The following is a 20,172-nucleotide window of genomic DNA, read 5'->3' as shown; positions in this document are numbered from 1 at the left end:
GACGCCTTCCACGCGCTGCGTGGGTCTATTTCAAAATACAAATAACAATGCAATTGTATCAACGTCACTGTATTACTTGGATGATTTTAATTTGAAGTTGGCCTCTCCAGCGTGTTCCGCGGACTATTTACGACCCGGACCGTGACGCTTGATACATACGGATCACGGCTCAAAGATGAGCCGATGCACCACTCATTAAAACATGTACTCGTGCCGTGCTACTGGATTATTATTTTCTTTACCAGCACAGTTGGCCGCATTTGCGGGTGAATTGGTTGCAGTGTCGAGCCCTGAATAGGTGCAAGTACAGTATCACATTGTAAGTAACAAGGCAGACTGATTACTGAGGTGAGAGACAAGTTTCTAACTGGAGCCACACACAGGAAACGGGGATGGACTCAATTCTTAGATTTATTTTGAATCAGTGTCCAATGGTGTTTGTCTGGGCCATGAAGACAAATTGTGACATCATTTGTGTAATTATGAAAAATGTTCACTCAACAATCTCTGTCCATTAATGAAATATCAGTTATAGATTAAAAAAAAAACTATGACCAACGGCCATTATTGAAAAATTCACCCTTTACAAAGTAATTAGTGTTTGTATTAGATTTATCAGCTCAGTGGGAATAAGAAGGTTCAAGGCTCTGTAGAGCTAATCTGTTAAACATGTTAAGATCGTTGTGACTCGATGTAAGACAAATTTAGAAGTACATATTTCCAAATGTGTCCCGTCTGTTCAATCACAATAACACTAGGTCATTACTGAAAGATTACTAAAAGAAGGCATATTATTGAAACAATGAAAGACAGTTTGTTAAACAGACAACACAAACCACTGGAAAAGAGCACCACTCATGAAGCAGGACGCAATGGCTCCAAATCAGTACTCGATGGTCACAGCCTTCGTCTTCAGGTATTCATTGAGTGCCTCTTGGCCTGATGGAGTATCACAGACAGTATGTAAGTGTGGATTTTAAGCAAGACAGAATTCATACAGGGTTTGACATGAGTAAAATACATGTGGAGTTAGCATCTTGATGATCACTAAAGTGAGTGCAATGATTATTGTGACAAATTCTGCACCAGTGATAAAAAGCTTTAACCCTTGTTATACATTATTAACATTTTTAATTCTTTATTTCATATATTAACCATGTTGAAATGTTTTATAGATGTGTAGAGTAGGTGAAATAGTGTTGAACTCAGTATAATTTGACCTTAACCTTGTTTTTGTCTAAAAATTCCTTCTCAGTGTTTTGCGCACACACATTCTGTTCGTGAGAACAGATTTTGCCACACACATACCCTGAGAGCACCATCACTCACGGCCACTCTAAATCCAGTTCAATTTGCTTGTGAGATATTGTTTTGGGAAAAAAAGTACGAAAAGTACCCTGAGAGTATATTTTGTCTAAAAAGATGAACACAGCTGCGGACGGTGTACGAAAATAATATTATGTAACATATTGTGTGAGAACCAATCTGTTTTACTTATTCATGATGGGAAGAGGAATAGGTGTTCTCTGACTGATTTAGATTCTTTAAAAGCTGTATTCCGCAAAAGAGGGGACACACACGCACCCTTGAATTCCACCTTTTACGTGATGTTCAGTGTTGTGTGACCGGAGATTCTCTGTAATAAATCATCTTTGCAAGGAGTTTTTCTCACAAGAAGTCTAGCTTAAATTTTTTGGAACACGCAAAAGAGGACAAATAATTAGCCTCTATCAAATGGTGACCCCGACGTGATTCGACGTTTTGCAAGCGGGGCGTTCACGGACGGTCTGAGAGCGCTGCGGCTGGTAAATTCGTCTTGCAAAATTATGGAGATGGAATTTATGTGAGAAAAATAGTGATAAATTTTGAAGTCGTTTGGTTGGACGCGAAGTCCCAGATTTCGGATTTTATCACGGTATTTGAACTGTACACGTACGTTGTGGCGGAAGCATTGTCTACGGAAATGCCGTCACGTTGTTGGGCATTGCGCTGAAATGTAGTCAGGCATAAAATAAATGTCGATAGATTCTTGGATAAATTTGAGATGAATATTATGAATTGACACAGCGGAGAGTACGCCCGCTGTTAGGAAATCATAATAAATTCCTTGAATAACGGATTTTTTCTGAGCGCAGATGAGGATATATTACCAGAGATTGATACGTAACGTTACGAGAGTTTTCTGGACAATTGAATCAAATAATTGTGGACAGACAGGCTGAAGTAGGCATATGAATTTGAGAAAGTTTCGCTACGAAGGAGCCGATAGACTGCTTCATGATTGACTTAAAGCAGTATTTTCTTATTACGAGAGCCATGCTACACAATTGAATCTAATAATTGTCTATAGCCAGGCTGAAAGCAGCCGATAGACTGCTTCATGATTGACTTAAAGCAGTATTTATTATTTTGAGAGGAGATCATGATATTTGTTTGTGTGTATTCCATGTTTGTCTAGTACAATTGTCTAACGTCATTTATTATTTTTACGGGGGCGCGATGAGCTATTTTGTTGACTAATAATAGTGTATTATAAGTGAGACGTCACTGCATTTATAACTATTAATACGACTTAAATATAATAATGACTATAATATAATATAATAAGGTATAAACTACGGAGGTCAATAATTAATAAAAATTATGAAAGCTCTTTTGACCGCGACACAGAATGTTTTGCACTTACAACTTCATGAAAACAACATGAAGTTGCTAACGCATGCGCAGTAGCTGTCGGAGCCATGCCGACGGAAAAAGACGTGAAATTAAAGACGAATTAAACGAGTGGATGTACAGTTGCTGTGAAAAAGGTTTTTCCCACCGTTACAATCTACGGTATGTTTAATATCATTGATGAAAGCTGTTGAACTTGCATGTGTAAAAACGTCATAAGCTGGACGAACTCATACGAGACACATCTGTAATTTCTTCGAGTGGAAGAAAAGCGAAACATGATCGTGGATTCGTGGATAAAATGATGAATAATGCTAGAATGCTAGCTTTGGGTATTTCTGTGAAGTTATAACTATTTATATAACTTTAATATAGTAATAACTGGACAGGTTGATGTTCAATATAAATTACGGGTGCGCTTTTAATCTGAAAAACCGAATGGGTGACCTGATAGTACTTCCGCTAGACGACTTGAGAAGCTTCCGGGGTTTGTAATCGGTCGTTGATCATTAAACAATGACGTGAAATGTATTTAATATTGAACTATTGGATTTAAATTTATTGTGGAAAAGGTTAGTTTACTCCAATAAGTAGGCGGCAGTTTAACTGTGTATGTGCGTAGACGCCGATCGCTGGTTAAAAAGTGTTATAAATATATGTATTTTTTATATAGAGGAAAAACCCAGACGTAACATTAAGAAAAGTGTATGAAATGATGATTAATGCTGAAATGTTGACTTTTGATGGTTTCGTAAAGACAGCCCGTATGATTTTGATGTGTTTAAGTAAATAGCTTTCTATTTTCTATTTTCTCGCTTTGCAAATAAAAACAGCTGTAAATGACAATTACGTAATAAAATAAATGAAACCGTTTAGTAAACGCTGAACGGGATAAATTGATTTGGACGGTAATATTACTAATAAAATCTCCAACGCTAAAACCGCGAGCGTCCGGGTCTACGTTAAATAATTAGACGACATTACATAATTAAATTGCCAAACTGATTCTCTAAGCCCTCATTTACATCTCTTAACGACTAATGTTGAATGCTTGATCTGGCTTCACAGCGCACATGCGTCATATCTAAGTTATATTTAATACAAAATGAACAAATACATAACACGCACATAACATGGAGGTACAGTGTTAAAATATTGCAAAACTTCGATGCACACCTCACGCTTATTAAACATACATAACTGTAAAACTGAATATATTGCTGTGATATTGGGATATAAATTAATTACGCAATCATTTTGAAAATTAAAGTTGCTATGACTCTAGCTGACCGCCAGATGTCACCCTTTTTCCAAATTAAATTGCCAACAGCCTTATTTGTGCTCTAATTAGATCTGCTTTTAAAGTTTAATGAAAATATATATTTAATTTTTTTGGATTGTTTTTTTACATGAAATATTTTGTTATAGTTGATTTTTTCTCCCTCATAAGTTTTCTCGTATGCGAGAACATTATTTAACCTTGAGTCTCTTTCCAGAATCTGGTGTCAGCCATTTTGAGGGCCATTATCGACAAGTGCGCTATTCCCATTCTGGGGGTGAAGTTATGTATTATTTGTATGTAAAAGGAGACTTCCTCCCTTTATTAATTACAATTTAAAAAGGGGCCTTTACCATGCTTGTAAGTAGAAAAATAATTTTAATTTCTCCTGTATATATTTAACCTTTAAATTGCTGCATGAAGTCCCATTTCAGAATTTGGAGTCGATGCGAGTCCCTGAGACTGGACAGACCATTCCATTAGGGAGCCATCTGGGAGAATAACATTTTGACATACTTTGAGGTGATATGTAATTAAAAAATAATCTCTGACTTGATGTTTGACCAAAAGCTGACAAAGGGGTACTCTTGTGAAATATTAATTGAAAACTAGACACATGCCAATTGACTCTGTATTATATTTGTAAATTGTTGGAGCAAAGCTGTCCTATCTCATCTTAAGTATTATTTATGAAGGTATGCAAAACATATTAAATTAAATATTGTAAAACATAACAATACTGAATTATAACTAGAAAAATTCCCGCGGAAATTTTGAATGGGACTGCTGACTCTTTGGTAATGAGCTGAACAGTTTAAAATTTAAACCACTGGAATCGGTCAAGAAATGTGGAATTGCTTACTCTTGCAAGGTGGAAACACGCATGTATGTAGTACTTGTAGACATAGTAGTAGTAGTATAGTAGTAAGTAGTAAGCAAGTACAAACAGAAGTAGTAGTATTAGTAGTACTTGTAGTAATTTTAGTGGTAGTCAATTGGCTAAGATGGCCGCCGACCCGGGTGGGCGAGGGGAAGAGAGTCCTTGCCGTACCTAATTAATTGGCCAAGATGGCCGCCGCCCTGGGCGAGCGGAGTGGCGAGAATCCTGGGCGTACCTAATAAATTGGCCAAGATGGCCGCCGACCCGGGTGGGCAAGGGGGAGAGAGTCCTTGCCGTACCTAATTAATTGGCCAAGATGGCCGCCGCCCTGGGTGGGCAGAGTGGGGATTAATTAGGTACACACCTAATTAATTGGCTAAAATGGCCGCCGCCCTGGGCGAGCGGAGTGGCGGGAATCCTGGGCGTACTTAATAAATTGGCCAAAATGGCCGCCGCCCTGAGCGAGCGTAGTGGCAAGAATCCTGGGTGTACCTAATTAATTGCCAAGATGGCCGCCGCCCTGGGCGAGCGTAATGGCGAGAATCCTGGGTGTACCTAATTAATTGGCCAAGATGGCCGCCGCCCTGGGTGAGCGTAGTGGCGAGAATCCTGGGTGTACCTAATTAATTGGCCAAGATGGCCGCCGCCCTGGGCGAGCAGAGTGGCAAGAATCCTGGGCGTACCTAATCAATTGGCCAAGATGGCCTCCGCCCACCTTGGTGTACCTAATTAATTGGCCAAAATGGCCGCCCCCCTGGGTGGGCAGAGTGGCGATAATCCAGGGTGTACCTAATCAATTGCCAATCCATTACATTTAATAGAAAAAATAAAAATAATAATAATAATGTGTTATTTTTGAAAATGTATTTTAAAAAATGGAAATGAGCTGAACAGTTTAAAATTCAAACGATTGAAATCGGTCAAGAAATGTGGAAGTTAGGCATAATCACCATTAAGTAAAAGTATCTTACTGTCCCTTTAAGAAACATGCACATTGACGCACACGCATTGGACTAACACGTTGGAGAGACGTCACGCACCAAGCCTCTCACGACTTAACGGTTCAAGATGCTTAAGGTGAAAATAAAGGTACTAAATGACACCTTAGCCAAATAAAAGTTAGTTTGTCTGAAAGAAGACACTCGTGACTACAAAATGTGAGAATTTGATGTCTAATGAGCAAAGATTGTGGCCATGGTGACGAGTTGAAGTGACGTCACGCACATTGCATTGAGATTGAATGAGAGAAGCACCCCTTCAACAAAAGCCTCTCGCGACTTAACGGTTGAAGATAAAGATTCAAGAAATGGCTCGTTAGAACGGCAAGGGTTTGGGGAACACGAGCATGTTCTCATTTTCTTAATCGGATAAAAAATGACCAAATGAGAGCAGGTTGAAAACTTATGATTTCATACATGTCAACCCTAATTTGGTCCCACCTGTATTACAAACCCATAAAATCCTTATTTTCCCATAAAAATCCTTGTCAGTTTTATCAATACTAAAGCTGTTTCATGCAATAACATTAATCTTCCCTTACTTTCTTTCTTATATGAAGACATTGACAGTATCTTGTTCCAAATGACATTTTATTGCACAAAGAAAAAACAGATTTCTAAATATCACAGTGACTGCCATCTGGCATCATAAGGTGAATCAACAAGGTTACACAGCTCAATGTTCTTGGTTGTATTCATAAGTTGCCTTTTTGGCCAAATGAACTTGTTCATTTGTTGGAACAATGTCACAACATGTGTCAGTGTTGATTTTGCACTGCAGCAAAGCTGTTAGAGTGTCAGTGTTCAAATTCTTCCTGCAGTCAGTGTGAATTTTTCTCACTTGAGAAAACACTCTTTCACAATCTGCATTGCTATGTGGCAGGCACAACACAGCTTCCATAACTTTCCTCATGGATGGAAATCTTACTTCCCCCATCACTGTCTGCTTGTTGAGGATATCCACCCAAACCTCATCATTTCTTCTGGGCTTGCCATTCTTGGTGGAGAAGAGATCATCATCATCTTCCATGAGCTGATAATCTTCAAATTCTTCTTTCAGGGCTTCAAGGTCTGTTGTTGGAGTGAACTTATTGGCCAAAGAAACAACTGCAAATGATTGATAAATAAATCTAATAAATTCTCTCGTGCAACTTTGATTTCAAATGTTCTTTGACATCGTAAATGCCAGATACCGCAACCTTAATGTCCCGTGAACAAAGCGAACATGATGCATACTCTTCTCCAAGTTTTGACGGACCAATTACCTTAAATAAATCCGTCCATTCCGAACGAAAACGTCCGGTGTATCTTGTTTTTTTGGCCGGCCTGTCCCCCATTTTCTCAACCACTGCGAACGACTCGCAATTTTCGCGCTAACACAAATTTCTTAACTGCGCATGTCAGGAAACTGTTAGAAGTCTCGCGCGATAGACGAGATTTTGTGACCGGTTGTTGTTTAAATCGAGCTTATGCACAGGTGTAGCACGTAGCCGACAGTAAATACTAAATAAATTTAAAAAGGGTAAGCAATATATACTAATATTATTATTTTCATGAAAACAGTTAAATCCATATTCATTTCCAAATACGCCCGTATGCTTTTGCAACACTTAAAAATCCGTAAGAAATACGGACAAACCTTATGGGTTGACATGTATGTGATTTATCAGAAATGGAGAGAGGAAGGCGCCTGAAATTAACATGGCAGAGATAGGCGAGTTGGTCCGACTTGTCCGAGCTTAAAGGGAAAATAAAGGTACTAAATGACACCTTAGCCGAATAAAAGTTAGTTTGTCTGAAAGAAGACACTCGTGACTACAAAACGTGAGAATTTGATGTCTAGTGAGCAAAGATTGTGGCCATGGTGACGAGTTGAAGTGACGTCACGCACCCACATTGCATTGAGATTGAATGAGAGACGCACACCTCAAAGAAGAGCCTCTCACGACTTAACGGTTGAAGATACAGATTCAAGAAATGGCTCGTTAGAACGGCAAGGGTTTGGGGAACACGAGCATGTTCTCATTTTCTTAATCGGATAAAAAATGACCAAATGAGAGCAGGTTGAAAACTTATGATTTATCAGAAATGGAGAGAGGAAGGCGCCTGAAATTAACATGGCAGAGATAGGCGAGTTGGTCCGACTTGTCCGAGCTTAAAGGGAAAATAAAGGTACTAAATGACACCTTAGCCAAATAAAAGTTAGTTTGTCTGAAAGAAGACACTCGTGACTACAAAATGTGAGAATTTGACGTCTAGTGACAAAAGATTGTGGCCATGGTGATGAGTTGAAGTGAAATTTTTTCAAATACATTATTTGGTTCCCGGCACTGGATGGCTAATTAGCCAACAGAGTGTGTGAGAAAGCTAATTCAGCCACTGTCTTTGAACCCGCACAGGGGGGGGAGCTTTCATTCCTTAAAAAAGATTTCGACACTGAGCTAAAGATGGGAAAAATTCCTACAAAATGAGCTAAAATTCGTATCGGTCGGACAACGTATGCGCGCGCAGCGTGTCTTGGAAAAAGGTGCTTGATGTGTGATCTTCTCTTCCCTTTTCCCATTCATTCCCAATGGGGAGTTAATTTGGGAGTTTTTTGGGAATAGCGTCGCCATGGTAACTGGGAATTCTTAGAAAAATAATAGCGCAGCGAGTCAGATCGAGCCGCATCGTTTGATACCTCATTTGTGCCGGTGCGATGTACGGTACGGGCCGCATTTTAGCGGAAAAATCGCTGGAATAATTAAAAAATAAAAATAAAAATAAACCACTGTCCTAGGTAGGATAACAATATGTGCCTGCTTGCTCCGCAAATGTGGAAGTTAACTATAATCAACATCAACTAAAAGTATCTTATTGTCCCTTTAAGAAACATGCACATTCACGCACGCACATTAGACTTGGAGACGTCACGCGCCCCACATTCCATTGAGATTGCATGAGAGAAGCACCCCTTGAACAAAAGCCTCTCACTACTTAACGGTTGAAGACACAGATTCAAGAAATGGCTCGTTAGAACGGCAAGGGTTTGGGGAACACGAGCATGTTCTCATTTTCTTAATCGGATAAAAAATGACCAAATGAGAGCAGGTTGAAAACTTATGATTTATCAGAAATGGAGAGAGGAAGGCGCCTGAAATTAACATGGCAGAGATAGGCGAGTTGGTCCGACTTGTCCGAGCTTAAAGGGAAAATAAAGGTACTAAATGACACCTTAGCCAAATAAAAGTTAGTTTGTCTGAAAGAAGACACTCGTGACTACAAAATGTGAGAATTTGTCGCCTAGTGAGCAAAGATTGTGGCCATGGTGACGAGTTGAAGTGAAACTTTTGCAAATAGAAGTAGACTTTTCTTTTTTCCCGCCACTCTAAAGTTAATTGGTCAACAGAGTGGCGGTAGAAGCCTAATTCACTCACTGTCTTTGAACCCGCACAGAGGGGAGAGCTTTCATTCCTTAAAAAAGATTTCGACACTGAGCTATAGATGGGAAAAATTCCTACAAAATGAGCCAAAATTCGTATCGGTCGGATAACGTATGCGTGCACAGCGTGTCTTGGAAAAAGGTGCTTTAGGTGTGTGATTTCGTCTTTCCATTTCCCATTCATCCCAATAACAATATGTGCCTGCTTGCTTCGCTGCTGCTGCTCCGCAAGCAGTCCCATAATAATTTACGCAACAATAAACCCCTTTTTCTAGGATAGTAATATGTGCTGCTTGCTACGCTCAGCAGTCCCATAATAAACCACTGTCCTCGGTAGAATAACAATATGTGCCTGCTTGCTTCGCAAGCAGTCCCATAATAAGCCCATTTCCTAGGTAGAATAACAATATGTGCCTGCTTGCTCCGCCGGAGCAGCAGCTTCGCTGCTGCTTGCTGCTCCGCAAGCAGTCCCATAATAAACCACTGTCCTAGGTAGAATAACAATATGTGCCTGCTTGCTTTGCAAGCAGTCCCATAATAAACCACTGTCCTAGGTAGAATAACAATATGTGCCTGCTTGCTTTGCAAGCAGTCCCATAATAAACCACTGTCCTAGGTAGAATAACAATATTAGCGAAGCTGCTGCTGCTCCGCAAGCAGGCCCATAATAAACACACAAATTAGGGTGGATCGATGAATTATGAAAAATGGTACACTACACAAAAGAGCAGACTAAAAAAACAATCACACAAACGAAAGAGGTATAGGGACTGGGCAACTGAATATACAAACGAGCAAACACAAAAAGACATCCAGCCAGACCCTAAATGAAGCCCACCGAGTTCTCTCAACTGTGCAGGTTTAATCAAAACAGCTGCTGGCACTCCTGAAACTAATCAGGCCATCAGGGCTCCTCCCTTGCCGTGATTGGTGGACTGAGTCGAAGAGATAAGGGTCACCAATCAAGGAGGAGCTCACCACCCACAAAAAAAAACTAAAACAAACGGCCACAAAACATTATGGGTCGTTAAGTTTTTATGCAACACGCCACGAGGGTTCTTTAAAATAAAAGTGAAACATGTAATAATGTACATATATTGATAACACAGCCTTATCTAGCTTTTATTTTAAAATAGCAATCATTGTGGCAGCTGAATTTGAATTGTCTGTTTTATCCTTTAGTGTGCAAAAGCACACACACAGACTTTAAACTGTTGCGCAATATTCAATATCCAGTGCTCGTGCTTATGTGCACCAAGTTTAATCATAAAATGATAATATAACTTCTCAAAGTGATATACCATATTGAATCACACTGTAATCCTACTCATTAGAGCCAAGTCAAATGTTTCCACTTTAAAATGAACTGTCCTTCTAACTGTACTCATGTATCAAGATATGTATTGAATCGTCTTTTATTGGAGGGATGCATACCTGTACATATTGCATCCATCCTTTTGCTACCGCTTATCCAGGGTCGGTTCACGGGGGCAACAGCGTTAGGAGGGAAACCTAGACTTCCCTCTCCCCAGCCACTTCAACCAGCTCCTCCGGCGAGATCCCAAGCCGTTCCCCGGCCAGCCGAGAGACATAGTCTCTCCAGCGTGTCCTGGGTCGTCCGCAGGGCCTCCTGCCCTTGGGACATGCCAGGAACGCCTCTCCAGGGAGGCGTCCAGGAGGCATCCGAACCAGATGCCCGAGTCACCACTACTGGCTCCTCTCAATGTGGAGGAGTAACGGCTTGACCCTGAGTCCCTCCCGGATGACCGAGCTTCTCACCCTATCTCTAAGGGAGAGCCCGGACACCCTGCGGAGGAAACTCATATCAGGCACTTGTATCCGGGATCTTGTTCTTCTTCTTGACCCACAGCTCGTGACTATAGGTAAGGGTAGGAATGTAGATCGACCGGTAAATCGAAAGCTTTGCCTTTTGGCTCAGCTCCTTCTTCACCACAATGGACCGATACAGAGTCTGGATCACTGCAGACGCTGCACCGATCTGCCTGTCGATCTACCACTTCATCCTGCCTTCACTCATGAACAAGACCCCAAGATACTTGAACTCCTCTCCACTTGGGGCAGGATCTCATCCCTGACCCGGAGAGGGCATGCCACCCTTTTCCGACTGAGGATTGTGGTCTCGGATTTAGAGGTGCTGATCTTCATCTCAACCGCTTTACACTCGGCTGTGAACCGCTCCAGTGAGAGTTGGAGATCACGGCTTGATGAAGCCAACAGCACCACATCATCTGCAAAAAGCAGAGATGCAATGCTGAGGCCACCAAACCAGACCCCCTCAACGCTTCGGCTGCGCCTAGAAATTCTGTCCATAAAAGTTCTGAACAGAATTGGTGACAAAGAGCAGCCTAGGCGGAGTCCAACCCTCACTGGGAACAAATCCGACTTACTGCCGACAATGAGGATTAAACTCTGACACCAGTCGGTGGAATTGAAGAGGCATGCGCGAGATGCTGTGATTATCGCGAGACCTACAGCGAGACCGGGACACCCCAACATGGCAGCGCCCTGCTGCTAAGATAGAACTAGCTCTATTATGCTAAACTAATTCGAGTTTAACCATCATATATCTTGGCTTTTCTCTTTTCTCTTTCATCCGACAGATTTGGAATACCATCCAACGTGGAGGACCTCGAACGCTTCATTGACGGTTATTTTTACAACTGCGCGATGGAGGACTCTTCCGTCGAGAAACCGTCTAAGAAACCCTCTAAAAAGAGAAAGAATGACTCAGCGACGGACACGGACGACCTAACCACTACGGAGGTCTCGGTCAGTATGCTGGAGTCCATAAATAAAAAATTAGAGGTCCTCTCCCTAATCTGCGAGGAGGTGAAAGGATTTAAGGTAAGTATGGAATTCCTCAGCCAACAAATAAATGATCTCCAACGCAACAATGCCGAGATACACGCTACACTCGTGACTGTTTCAGCCGAGTTAGAAACCATTAAAAAGGAAAATAAAATGCTAAAAGAAACTATTCTGGATGTTCAATCCCATAGCATGCAGGATAATTTAATATTCTTAGGTACTGTATATCCGAGAACACCTCTGACAATCCAGAGGTTGAGATAAAAAAAATTATGACGACATCGTTAAAAATTCCTCAGGAGACGGTAAATAACATCTCCTTTCACCGGGTACATCGGCTTGGAGCCCGTAGGGGCAACAGACCCCGTCCTATTATCGCCAAATTTGAGCATTTTAAACAAAAAGTATTTGTTAAAAGTAAAGGACGGGAGCTTAAAGGGACCTCATTTGGAATGAATGACCAATTCCCTAGAGAGATTAATGAGCGGCGAAAGGTACTGTTTCCTATAATGAAACAAAATAGGCAGGAGGGTAAACGGACTATGATGGTCGTTGATAAACTATACATCGATGGCCAACTATTCCGGAACCCCAACTCCACTCCCTGGCTGTTCTAATTAGCATCGATGGAAATAAACTTTGTTTGATTATTAGATGTATACATATACATATAATGTATATGTGGTTATAAAACCTAAAATATGAATACTCATTATGTTTACGCTATATTATAAATATAATAATAATACATAACTATATCTAAAAGTAGATTTAAACAAAACTGTTATATTTACTTACACATTTCCTTATATTTTACACAAATTATATAAATCACCTAACTACTTTGATTCTATCCTATAACATGCCAGTATTGACAAATGGCCTATGCAGATATTTACACAGGACTGAGCCTATATTGTTTGTATGCATAAATTAGTTCTGGTTTCCTGGAATGTTTGTGGCTCTCGCTCACAGGCAAAAAGAATAAAAACTTTAGACCATCTCTTAAAATTAAAAGCAGATATTTGCCTCCTGCAAGAAACCCACCTACAAAAATCTGAAGAAAAATTACTTATTGATAAGAATTTTAGCCAAGCATACTCTGCCCCTTATAACAGCAGACAAAGAGGAGTCTGTATACTCATACATAAGAATTTACTCTTTACTCTAAATAATATAATAACAGACCCAGAGGGCCGATACATTATTATTCAGGTAACTATATTTAATAAAATATATACATTTGGCAATTTATATGCCCCTAATAATGATGATCCGGCCTTTTTCCATGAATTTTTCTCTCAGCTGTTTGATTTAGCAGCGAACTCTACTATTATTATTGGAGGAGACTTTAACACAGTCTTAAATCCATTAATAGACCGTTCTAATAACACAACATGTATAAGGCGATTACAATCTACTAAAGTAATAGGGGAATATATGGATGATTTTGGCCTCGTCGACAGCTGGAGACTTAAAAACCCAAATAAGAAGGAATTTACCTTCTTTTCCGCTGTACACCGGTCTTTTTCAAGAATTGATTATTTTCTTACAAATAACTCTATTGCTGATAAAACTGTTACAAAAATACATCCTATTATTATTAGCGACCATGCACCAGTCTCACTTTCCCTACAAGTTGATTATACCTTTAAACCACCACCAACATGGCGTTTTAACATCTCACTGCTAAACGATGCAGAGTTTGATAAAATTATAAGGAAAGAGTGGGCAGACTTTTTGGAAATAAATGACTCTCCAGGCCTATCGCCATCTCTTCTCTGGGAAGCTGGGAAAGCAGTAATTAGAGCTAAAATTATATCATATTCATCTTATAAAAAGAAACAGAATCAAAAATTTGAAAATGACTTGGAAGATAAAATTAAACAACTGACGGATGAGTACGCAATAAACCCAAATGTCCAAATATGGACTGACTTACAAAATACAAAAATACAGTTAGACGATATGCTAACTAAAAAGACAGAGTTTATAATACAACAATTGAGATACAACAACTTTGAATATAATAACAAATCAGGTAAATTTCTTGCAAACCAACTTCAACGCAATCGGGAAAAATCTCTTATAACGGCTATTAAAGGGACAACTGGTGAATGTACACAATCACCAGAAGAAATTAATCAAATTTTTTATAACTATTATCGCAACCTATACTCAGAAACAAACAAACCCAACCCTGAGCATATTGAGGCATTCCTCAGTAGCTTAAATATGCTTCAGTTAACTACTGAATATAAAGATATGTTAGAAGCGCCACTTACTATAAACGAGTTGTACAGTGCTCTAGATAGTATGCCTAATGGCAAGGCACCTGGCCCAGATGGTTATCCGGCTATATTTTTTAAGCACTACTGGTTAATGCTTGCTCCGCTGTTCTTAAGAGTAGTAACAGAAATTAAAACTAATGGTTACATACGTCCACACATGAATACAGCAGCAATTAAACTTTTATTAAAGCCAGAAAAAGACCCCACCCTTCCATCAAGTTACCGTCCGATTTCACTAATTAACACTGATATCAAAATTATTACTAAGGCTTTCACATCTAGACTAGAAACAGTAATCTCGACAATTATTCATAGCGACCAAACAGGCTTTATAAAAGATCGTCACTCTACTAATAATATTAGGAGGCTCTTTAACCTTATTAGCATGTCACAGCGGCATGATAAGAAGGCAGTTATTATATCGTTGGATGCAGAAAAAGCTTTCGACAAAGTTAACTGGTCCTTCCTCTTTGCTGTTTTCAATAAATTTGGCTTTGGGAAATCATTTATCCACTGGGTGTCAGTATTATATGATTCTCCCAAAGCTACAGTTACTACTAACGGGATTATATCTAAGAGCTTTATTTTACAGAGAGGCACAAGACAGGGATGCCCACTATCCCCTTTATTATTTGCAATATTTATCGAGCCACTTGCAATAGCCATACGCCAGGAAAGAAGGATTCAAGGAATTCACTCTGGGGTAACAGAACATAAAATTAATCTATATGCCGATGATATTTTACTTTATTTAGAAAACCCGGCGATTTCGTTAGGGGAAGTATTTAACTTAATAACTAAATTCTCACAGTTGTCAGATTATTCTATTAACTGGACAAAATCAACACTTCTACCTATTACAGAAAATTCATGGAACCCTGCAAGCCAGGACCCACATTACTCATTTACTATAGGTAATTTAAAATACTTAGGCATAAAAATCTCACCTAAATTAACTGATTTAATTCATTTAAACTTTTCTCCACTTCTGGATAACATTCATAGTGACTTGGAACGCTGGAATAATCTTCCTATTTCTTTAATAGGACGAATAGCCACCGTTAAAATGAAAGTTTTACCTAAAATAAACTATTTTTTCTCAATGATTCCATTTAAACCTACGGCTAAATGGTTCCAGTTGTTGGACTCAGCCGTTACAAAATTTTACTGAAAAAAAAAAAAGCAAAGATTAGTCTATCTACTCTTCAGAAAAGCAAATCCAAAGGTGGTCTAGAGGCACCAAATTTTATGTACTACTATATAGCTAACCAGCTACAATATATCGTTCTATGGGCACAACCCAACAGAGATACTAACTGTTGGCTGGAACTAGAACAGAAGGATTGTAATAATCTCAGACTTTTAGATTTACTCTTTATTACAACATCGATTAAGCGACATAATTGTTTTAAAAACCCAATGATTTCCGCCACCCTGACTGCTTGGTGGAAGGCATTAGAAATTACAAAAGCCCAAGTGGAGCCCTGTGGGCTTTCTCCCCTATGGCATAACCCTGACTTTCGAATTAACAACCAAACGTTTTATTTAGGTGTGTGGGAGCAGAAAGGAATCACACATCTTCACCATCTCTTCTCAGATAATATGTTTATATCATATACATCTTTGCTCCAAAAATACAAAATAACAAACGGAAATTTTTTACATTATCTGCAAGTTAAAAATATGATAAAGAAACAAATTCCAACACTTCAGGGTACGCTCCAACCGCCTGGCTTAGCTAAAGATATTACCAAGCTTTCTCCGACAACAACAAAAATACTTTCAAAAATATATAAGTTACTTTCATATACGGATAAAATGTCTTTACCCATCTTAAAATGGGAGACAGACTTGTCTATAGCTCCGGAATCTGACTTTTGGATTCAAGTTTGTGAAAATGCATTTAAAATGACAAAACACACAAATTTACAAATTATCCAATACAAAATTATCCATAGAACATACATTACTCAATATATGATGAAGAAAATGGGGCTCTCCGACTCCGACATTTGTCTCCAGTGTTTACAAAACACTACAGACACTTATTTTCATGCTTTATGGTTATGCACTCCGGTTATGTATTTCTGGACTAAAGTCTTAGAAAAACTTTCCGCTATCTTGGACTATAGGATACCTTTATCTCCAAACTTGTGTTTGCTAGGTGACCTAACAACAACTGACCTACCACATAAACAATTTCAATCTACACTTGTAGCCCTTACTATCGCTAAAAAAACAATTCTTGTTAACTGGAAAAATAAACAAACTCTGAATATCGACCAATGGTCTAACCTCCTCATAAATCACATTTTAATGGAAAAAATATCGGCCTCAAATAAAAAACAAATATCAAAATTCATAGAAATATGGTCTACGTATATAGAATATTTTAACCTAATTCTGGTTATTTAATTCTGCCTGTTAGCGAGAGCCACCACATCGTGATAACTTACATTGATGTCTCTGCATTTGACAGTTTGTAACTAATGGTTGTATTTTTATAGTCAGGAACCCAGTTGCTGCCAACAGGATCGAGCAGATTCACCTCCAATGGGCACTAAGGGCTAATATTCTGATTCACTGCATGCCAGTGGACTAACTCTACAGGTGCCCCCCTGGCTGGGCGTGGGCGGGTCTGCCCCTCTGTTGGCTGCTGGGTGGCGGCTGCGTCTTGGTCGTTCCCTGGGTCTCATGGGGGGTGCTGTGTTGCGGGGCTCTCCCTGGTGTCCGGGGCGGCGCCGCCCCGGCGCGGTCCGTCGCTCTGGGTCCGGCGACACGGGTCGGGGCCTGTGGGCCGCCGGGGTGCCCCTTGGTTCCCTCTCCCCCCCCCTTCCTCCCCCTTGCTGCCCCCCCCCGCCCGGTTGGGGGGGGGGGGGCCCAGCTGGTCGCTCCTCTTAACTCACTGCACTAGTTTTGCACAATACATTTTAGGGCACATAACACACTTTGGGGGGGAGTGGGGTGGGGTGGAGACACCGTCTCCGCCCTGCAGCTCCCCTCCAAATTTTAATGCACCACACAACTGGGGAGCGGGGGGGGGGGCATCGGTTGGGGCAGACCGCAGTATGGAGCAGTGCTGCGGTCGCCTGTCCGTGTGCACCTCCCCCCCCCATTAATTTATTTTAATGCACCACATACGCTCATTGACATGCCTGAGGGGCGGGTGGATCGGAGCAGGGGGGGATATCATTTGGTCGTGGGGGGAGCGGGGGTTGTGGGCCGGTGGGGTGCCTGGTGGGCCTGCAGTGCCCCGTCCTGCTGCGTTGGGTTGGGGGCGCGGGCCGCGTTGGGGTGGGGGGCGCTCCTGCTCCGGGGTTTGCTCTCTTTCCGGTGGCCCCTGCGGGGCCCGGGGGTCGTCCTTTGGCGCGGCCGCGGCCTGGGGGACCCTGAGGTGTTGCGCTTGCTCTGTCCTGGCGGGGGTCGACGGCTTCCCTCTTTGGTGGAGATTTTCATGCATGCTAGATCCACCACACCAGCATCTATCGAGACTCAGACACAATTTGTTTCTCCCCCAGGTCATTGATTCGGTGGAGGCTGGTGTCTGTGGATCTCACTCTGCTTCGTCTGTCCTTTCTACCTTTCCTCAGTTTCTCCTTTGGGCCCTTGAGGTTTCCCTGATTTGTTGGAGTTTAGATGTCTCTGGGGTTGGTGAAGGTTAGTGGCCCGGTGGGTGGTGTCTGGTCGGTGCTGGGCTTCGCTTTTCTTTCTTTTCTTTGGTCCCCCTTCGGGTCTCCTGGCGGCCCCACGACTCTGGCTGGATTTTGAAGTGTTCGGTTTCGGTGAACGGTATGGGAATTCTTTTTTTTTTTTTCTTTCTCACGCACGCACGCACGCATGCACGCACACACACACGCACGCATACACACACGCACAAACACACATACAAAAAAAAAAGGAGAACAATGATGATGACATGTCAAATGATCAATACTGAGATCTCCCCAAAAAAAAAAAAAAGGAATTGAAGAGGTCTTCAAAGTATTCTTCCCACCGATTCAAGACGTCCCGAATCAGCAGCACCCCATCTTCACTATACACACTGTTAATGGTGCACTGCTTGCCCCTCCTGAGACGCCGGATGGTGGATCAGAATTTCTTCGAAGGTGCCCGGAAGTCGTTTTCCATGGCCTCACCGAACTCCTCCATGTCCGAATTTTTGCCTCAGTGCCCACCGAAGCTGCATTCCGCTGGGCCAGCCGGTACCTTTCAGCTGCCTCTGGAGTCCCCTTCTTCAGTTTGACGACATCCTTTACCATTGGTGCCCACCAGCGGGTTCGAGGATTGCCGCCACGACAGGCACTGACCACCTTACGGCCACAGCTCCGATTGTCCGCCTCAACAATGGAGGCGCGGAACATGGCCCATTCGGACTCAATGTCCTCCGCCTCCCCCGGGACAAGAGAGAAGTTCTACTGGAGGTGGGCGTTGAAACTCTTTCTGACAGGGGATTCCACTAGACATTCCCAACAAACCCTTACAGTGCTTTTGGGCCGGCCAAGTCTGACCGGCATCTTTGGCCCCTCCTATAGGTGGTGAACACATAGGAAGGGGGACCCACGTTGTCTTTTCGGGCTATGCCCGGCCGGACTCCATGGGACCACCATACGCTCGACTTCGAGCCCCGCTTTCAGGCCTGGCTCCAGAGGGGGGCCCCAGTGACCCGCGTCCGGGCAAGGAAAACCAAGATCCATTTCTATTTTTCGTCATAAGGGGTCTGTCTGAGCCATGCTTTGTCTGGTCCCTTACCTAGGACCTGTTTGCCATGGGTGACCCTGCCAGGGGCATAAAGCCCCAGACAACATTGCTTCTAGGGTCATTGGGACACACAAACCCCTCCACCACGATAAGATGATGACTGACAAATGCATCCGTTCCCACAAAATGTGGACCCCATGGAGGTTATGGGCATTTGACTTGTGTTGTGTGTATTGGAAAAAAATCATCATGGTAAAAATAGAATAGAGTCCTTTTCATAATAATAAATCTATCATAATATTGAAACATTTTTCAAGAATTCTTACCCAGGTCTTTGCCAAAGCCAGACTGTTTGAAGCCTCCAAATGGTGAAGCCACATCTGTCTTATTGTATGTGTTGACAAAGACTGTACCAGCATTGAGTTTGTCACTGACATACAAAGCTTTGTTTATGTCTTGTGTAAAAACACCTGAAGCAAGGCCATACTCAGTAGCGTTAGCTCTTCTCAGGACATCATCCACTTCACTAAACCAGAGAAACAAAATGGGGCGAGGCAAGACGCACGATTAAATCATTCAGTTTTTTTCTGTGTGAAATAATCTGTGATTACAACCTACCTGCTCTTAAATTTGGAAAGGATCATGACAGGGCCAAATGACTCCTCTTGAGCGATATACATGTGGTCTTGCACATCAGTGAATACAGTAGGCTCAAAAAAAAAACCTGCCAGCAATAAAATAATTCAATTGATGCCTGTACAAACATCCACGACTAGAAAGTGCAGACACTGCCTTACCTGGCCGATCTATCTGTTTGCCACCATAAACCAAGGTGGCTCCCTCATTGACACCAGTCTGACAAAATTTCACCAATTTGTCCAAATGGGCTCTGTGGTTTTGAGGGCCATGATCTGTTGAGCGGTCCAGTGGATCACCAATCTTTATTTTCTTAATCTCTTCAACCTAAAAAATATATATATTTTGATGTGATTTTATTTGTATTTTGCTCCAACTTGTGTTATGACTCCAGCAACTATTTCAGATAACCAATACATCTGAACAGCTGTCTATGCAGCATGACTGTTTTAACCAAAGCAATTAAA

At 41.4% G+C, this 20,172-nt stretch overlaps 1 protein-coding gene across 1 annotated transcript in view; it reads right to left on the bottom strand.

Annotated features, from left to right (window-relative positions):
* Window positions 1-393: 393 nt before the first annotated feature.
* aldh1l1 (aldehyde dehydrogenase 1 family, member L1) overlaps window positions 394-20,172 on the bottom strand; it is an 80,258-nt gene continuing 60,479 nt past the window's right edge. The window contains exons 20-23 of the mRNA XM_077572519.1: window positions 19,867-20,032; window positions 19,688-19,793; window positions 19,396-19,595; window positions 394-939 (exon numbers count right to left, since the gene is read on the bottom strand). Coding sequence (XP_077428645.1) covers window positions 884-939; window positions 19,396-19,595; window positions 19,688-19,793; window positions 19,867-20,032 — 528 coding nt within the window. The 3' untranslated portion in view covers window positions 394-883. The remainder of the gene's footprint in view (window positions 940-19,395; window positions 19,596-19,687; window positions 19,794-19,866; window positions 20,033-20,172) is intronic.

The sequence above is a fragment of the Vanacampus margaritifer genome, chromosome 8 (assembly GCF_051991255.1).
Source record: "Vanacampus margaritifer isolate UIUO_Vmar chromosome 8, RoL_Vmar_1.0, whole genome shotgun sequence".
Lineage (NCBI taxonomy): Eukaryota > Metazoa > Chordata > Actinopteri > Syngnathiformes > Syngnathidae > Vanacampus > Vanacampus margaritifer.
The sequence above is the reverse complement of the archived record's forward strand: the minus strand, read 5'-3'. Positions and strand labels throughout refer to the sequence as shown.